The 6,133-nt window shown below is 51.7% G+C and overlaps 1 protein-coding gene across 1 annotated transcript in view; it reads left to right on the top strand.

Moving 5' to 3' along the window:
* The first annotated feature begins 5,872 nt into the window (after positions 1 to 5,872).
* Positions 5,873 to 6,133, top strand: part of LOC103771937 (keratin, type I cytoskeletal 9-like) — a 4,936-nt gene continuing 4,675 nt past the window's right edge. Inside the window, exons 1-2 of the mRNA XM_008939257.1 lie at positions 5,873 to 6,037; positions 6,091 to 6,113. Coding sequence (XP_008937505.1) covers positions 5,873 to 6,037; positions 6,091 to 6,113 — 188 coding nt within the window. The remainder of the gene's footprint in view (positions 6,038 to 6,090; positions 6,114 to 6,133) is intronic.

Genomic DNA, 6,133 nt, shown 5'->3' on the forward strand with positions numbered 1-6,133 from the left:
CTCGTAGACTGGACACGCAAGTCAGCATCGATGCTGCCAGTGCCCGGCTGGGGAGACAGGGAGGAGGAGGTTCTGCCAGCACACACCTTCTCTGGCATCGTGCTTGCCAAGTTCCCCAGACATTGCCACAGCCTCCTAGCCCTGGCCCAGCCCCTTGTCTGCAGCCTGGCTGCTTGTGCTCCCCGCCGAGGGCTCGGGCTGAGCAGCACAGATCAAATCCCCCGACAGTGAGAGGCCACTCATCAGAACTAAAATCCTGAGAGTTTGGCATCTGAGTTTTCACTTCCCTTTGCCAGCGGCACTGGCATTTCCCTCCTGCCTCCACAGAATGAAATGTCAGCCTGAAGAACTGGTGAAAATATTTACACTGGGTTGTTTCTGTTGCTTTTTTTTTTCAGATGAAAGGGAAACTGAGCACGTGTTTGTCCCAGAACACGGCAAGGCTGGTCCAGCCTGTGCCAAGACTCACGAAAGTTCTTCATGAGCACTACATTTGATTTCAGATGAAAACTTAAGAGGAGCTGGAATAAAAAATTATCATTATATGCAAATGCTGCTTTTGCCAAAGAACAAGGAAACGGAGAAAGTCCCTGGTAAGAGCCAGCAGCTCGGACAGCCCGGTACTTCCCAGCTCTCTCCATAAGGTGTCAGCTCTCCTTAACTGGAGGATCCCAGAGAAATCCCCGCCTGGCGGTGTCCTGCTGCCTGCCCTGGCACAGTCTGTCCTGCTGCCTGCCCTGGCACAGTCTGTCCTGCTGCCAGCTCTGGCACACTCCTCCCCTGCCCAGCAGGGAGGGAGAGCAGTGAGTTACCCCACAGCTGAGACTCAGAGCTGAAACTCTGCTCCACTGGGACCTGCATTTTCCCCAGAGGCCAGGAGATGCTGACAAGTTTGGCTAACGCTACCTGTGGCTACATGGAAGTTCCTTTTAGACTATACAACAAAAGTACAACAATATGTAACTACAATATATTATATACAAATGTAATGAGACGTAGTACACAGTGAAAAAATCCTCGGAGGGCTATCTGGAGACACAGGAGGAGAGGGACGTCACCAGCCCTGTGCCAGGGGCAGCAGCTCCACAGAGGGCACTCGGCTCCTGGCAGGACCACGGAGGGTGCCCAGGGCAGAGCCACGGTGCCAGGCTCCCCCAGCTGGCTCCTCTTCTCCCCCAGGAGCACGCGGCTCAACGCTGTGTGCTGGGGACACCCACGAGCTGAAAACAGGGAACGAGCCTCGGCCCTGACACCTCTCTCCAGCACTCTGCTGGAGCCCACAGTGACAGTGGCCGAGGCTGGTGGGGTGGCACTGCCCGAGTCGGTGCGTGGGACGGTGCCAGGGGACCACACAGTCCTCCCTCGGCCACCTCGAAGAGCCCGGCTGTGTCCTCCTGTGTGCAGGCTCAGGGGATGGGTGCCAGGCTGGTGGCAATACCTGTTTGTGAGGGGATGTCTGGCATGACGTGGCTGGCAGGGGCACGGGGAATCTCGGGCTCCCCGCAGGGGCTGTGGCTGTGTCACAACCACCCTCTGCTGACCAGGGGCTCACCTAAGTGGCATTAGCTGAGACCCAACGATTCGGCTGTTTGAGGGGCTGCTCAGACCCAAAATGACCAAGTTCCCAACCAAAGGGTTCGTTCTGTAAGAGACTCTCACAGCTCTGACTCACCTAATTACCCCTCCTGTCATAATCACCATTGTTCCACTGGGTGGTGGATCTTCTGAAGGTGGCCTTTACCATTTCGTCAGTCCTAGTCTCTGCAATAGTGAGTGACTAACAGCTCAAGTGTGATGTGCACAAGGATTTTTTCCCTGCAGGAACCTCTGCCCACCCCTGCCCAGGGCAGCAGGTCTCCTCCCAGTGCTGCCATCCAGTTTAACTGGTGGGCAGGTGAACGTGCTGTGTTAGGACCACCAGACAGCACCAGGGGTGTGTGCTGCAGGGACACTGCCCCTGAGCACACCTCCTGGGCGTGGGCAGGTGCCAGGACTTACAGCCTGTCCTGCAGCAGAGAGCAGGAGACTGGGGTCTTACTCCCTCACTTCAAAACAAAAAACAAACATGACTGAGCCCTCATAGGTTTCAACTAATCCAAACCAATTTTTTTCCCTATTTTTCAGTTTTCAAGCATCTAGCTTTTTATCAGGATAAGAAAAAACCCTTATCATTTAAATTTTAGTGGAGAGGAAAAGAGCTTCATGCTGGGTGCTGGGCAGCTGCCCCTCAGTGGAAGGAGGAGCAATGTGCATCCTCAGAACGAGAACTGGGCTCTCCCTCCAGCACAGTCGTGCTCCAGGGACTGGGTTTCTTCCTTACTGTGGAGAAATATTGTTTTATGGGATCACCTAGGATTTTTTATTTAATAAAATTGTTTAATGATTAAATAATGGAGGTTAGTATATAATGCATAATTATGAGTCATACTCCCCAGATAGAGCTTCCACAGTTTTTCTCTCTGTCAGACAAGACCTGACCAGCAGCAGGGAGGCTGGAAGAGGACTGACCAGCTCTGGAACACTGAAAGGGGTGGGAAGCAGCCCCCCCACAGTCCCCCCAGCGAGTGCTGTGCCCAGCAGCCTCAGCAGCTGCAGAGGAGGCTCTGAACACAGGGCTCAGAGGTGGTGCCACAGGAGCTGGCAGGAGTTTGTGGGTGCTGAGCCCACAGAGCCGTGAGGGTGCCATCCCCCCAGGCCTCCCGGGAGGCTGGTTCAGCCTCACCCCTCACTGCTGCCACACCCCAGAGGGAACAGGCTCCGTCCTCTCCCAGGTGCTGCTCTCAGCCAAGGCAGCCTGTGCTGCTGGAGCACAGGACCATGCTGCCAGCTGGGAGCAGTGGGTGAATCCTTGCCCATGCTGGGGAGCCTTTCTGGCTTAAATAGTCCACCCTCCTCTTCTGGGCAGGAGCTCCTCACAGTTTCATCACAGGAGAAGGGAAGAGGCCTCATTGCAAACAATTACGGTGCCATCTGCCCCCAGGGCATCTTCCTCCTCCTCCTCCACCCCCTCCTATCCAAGCTGTGACCTGAAGCTTGTCAGTCAAGGTGCACGGGCAGGTTCTCCTGAAGGCCACAGTCTCAGCTGTGAGGGTACCTGGTGACCCTGTGTAGTTATGCCCAGAGCAAAAAAAATCACCTGTCTGCCTCAAAACAACTCCTGTGTTTTAAATCCCACCTTGAATTCAATTCACACTCATTTTTTTACTCAGTGTGAGGCTCAGATGCTCACAGCTTCTCTGGAGCAGCCTCTCAGAGGTCTCTCAGGCAGGTAAGAATCCCAAACTGCTCTTTAACACTCACACCCAACAGACCTGAAACTCTGCCTGGGCACCTGTGAGCAGCCTGGGCCGAGGAGGCACCACCCAGAGGCAGCAGGAGCCCCAAAGGAGACTCCTGCCTCCTTCACTGCTCCCCAGGCACCAGCAGCACCAGCCTGGGATTTCACAGCATTTCACAACGTTCCACTGGCCCGTGTCACAGGCACTGCTGGGCTGCCTTGCAGCTCCTGTACAGTCTACTGGAATCTCTCTTAGGTTATGAGCCTGAAGAAATCTCTCCAGGATCTCATCCACAGTGTTCTCTCTCCATTTTGCTGGAAACTTTATCTAAGATCACCTAGTGAGCTCAGTATGCCTGCAAATGCCTGCACAGTCCTACGAGACACAACTGCAGAGGTTAACCAGGTTAAACATCTTGTGAACCAGCTTCCACCTTACAGCAAGCTCGGAAACAAAACATTCCTTTCAGGAACTGTTTATTCCATAACTTCTATCTCTGATCCTGGCCAGTCACTTCCATCAGGCTTCTTCCAATCTAAGGAGCTAATCGTCACCCTTGGGTACACAGCCTGCACAAATTCCAGGGAAAGGAAATGGCATCAAATCTTCCTCCCATGTGTGAAACTCGAAGCTGTGAAGTAAGTTGCACACAACATCCTCACCGATACTTAGACCATCCAAACCTGCTCTGTGTGTGAACAGAGGGCATGAAGCTCAGACCACCTGCAAGGGGTGACTCATACAAAAGATGTAATAAGGATCTTTCCAGAAAAAAATACCCAAACAGGAACCCTCTACCCTTCTGCAGAACTAGTCAGAACAACACAGAACTTGCTCATGTCCTTCTGACATGGGGGCCAGCCACTGGAAGCCAACAGTCAAGCAGAACAGAACCCAAAAGCTTCAAGTAGCTGTTAGTGTAGAAGAGAATCTTGTGCACTTTGGGAGGAAAGGATTTCTCACTGGAAAAAGCTGAAATTCCATGACTTGGACTCCCCTAAGTTTTGTAGTGAACCATCTACATTTCCACAAGCCAGAGAGTGCTTTGCATCCTTGGCCATTTCAGAAATGAAGCCTAGCAGATGAAACTTTAGGTGTGTCCTCCAGTGTGGGTGAGGCTGTGCTGGGAGGGGCATTTATAAAAAGATGTTTCCACAAACACTTGCTATAAGCCATAACAAACAAACCTCTAAATTAGCAACAGCCAACAACACAAGGGCTGAGCAGCAAAGGAATATTCCAAATCAGTACAGGAAGTCGGGTAGCACCCAACTAGTGCCACCTACAAAGAATGGCAGCTGGCAGGCTGGGTGTTGCTAGACACCCTGTGCCTGGGGAGGACAGGCGGGAGAGATGGCAGATGTCTGAGGCTCAGGTTGCTGTAAGAGCTCAGAAGAGGGATGCTCAGCTGAACCATCCACTGCTGTGTATCTGAAACAGACACAACCTTAAAGAAGATGAGAGACAGCAAATATTTCCTACTTCTGTTCATGCTGTCTCCATGAATGGAAAACAAAACTGAAGGGAAAATGCTGTTTTGATGCCCAGCTTATTGACCTAATCCCAAACCCAGGAACTTAACCTTGCTCCTCCAGGTGTGTTTGTATTTGCACTGTGGAAGGAAACATCTGGACTGAAATTCTGAAATCCCCTCAGGACTGAGAACATCACCTCTCATATTCACAGAGGTGTCGAGGGAGACCAGCCCAGAGCCAGGACACCTCCCCATCGACCCTCCTGTAACTGTGTTGGGTCCAGGCACATGGAAAGTTATTCCTGCAACAACCTGTCCCACTCCTTTCCTCAGTCTTACACAGAGCTATCTTCTAGTTGTTGTCATATGATTTTTCATCATTAAATTGCTACTTATAAAACATAATTGTAGAGGTACGTTTGGAATAAACTGCTGACATCTAGAACATTTACCAATGTTCAAGTTTTTATAGGAAATGACAAAGATGTCAGAGTGGTTCAGTCCCTACAGAACACCCTGTGATACGTTTTCAAGAGGCACAAAGCAATAAGGGATGAAAAATAAGGAGCATACAGCGGAAGATAACCAGAAACCAGAACCTATTGAAATATCACTGTAGTATAAAAAAATCGTCTGGGATTCCTTGACAAGAATCTAAAAGGGGACAGAGAGTGAGGAGGAGGACATGGCAGGAGAGACAGTAACATCCCTGCTGTCCCTCCGTGTGTCAGTTTATTGTTGTGCTGAAAGATGGGAACAGGATGAGGCGAGTGGGCTGAGTTTAATTCAGATGACTGTAAGTCAGTGGACTAGATCTCAAACAAGATCTACCTAATTCAGAGCCACCCAACAGAAATTACATGTTTTGTATCAATAAACAAACGGTCACAAACACTCTGAGCACGGGTGAAGCTTCCTGACACTGTCAAGCATCTCCTTTTGGCAAATTACCCTTGGCAGAAAAACTGTGGCTTGCAAGCACACATGGGAAGAAGGTGCTCCTGGTGACACCCACTACCTCAGGTATAAAGGCAGGCCAGGCAGGGGGCAGTTGGAGCTATGATTCCACAACTGTAAGACCAGCTTTGAGTTCTCCCCTGGATCCTTCGCCGCTGCCACGATGATCTGTAGCTCCAAGCACAACTCCAAGAGCTGCCTGGGAGGGAGCAGTGGTGGCAGTGCCAGCACCGGCGGTGGAGGGGGCAGCAAGTATTCCTCTGCCTCCTCAAGAGGAATCACTTCCAGGATTTCTGGCAGCAGCAGTGGTGGAGGAAGCTCCAGGAGCAGCTATGGGGGGGCAGCTGGAGGGGGCAGCTATGGGAAGATCAGGCGTGGGAGCTATGGAGGGGGGATGAGTGGAGGTTATCGGGGGGGGGGGGGG

Source organism: Merops nubicus, unplaced genomic scaffold, assembly GCF_000691845.1.
Source record: "Merops nubicus isolate BGI_N331 unplaced genomic scaffold, ASM69184v1 scaffold21104, whole genome shotgun sequence".
Taxonomy (NCBI): Eukaryota; Metazoa; Chordata; class Aves; order Coraciiformes; family Meropidae; genus Merops; species Merops nubicus.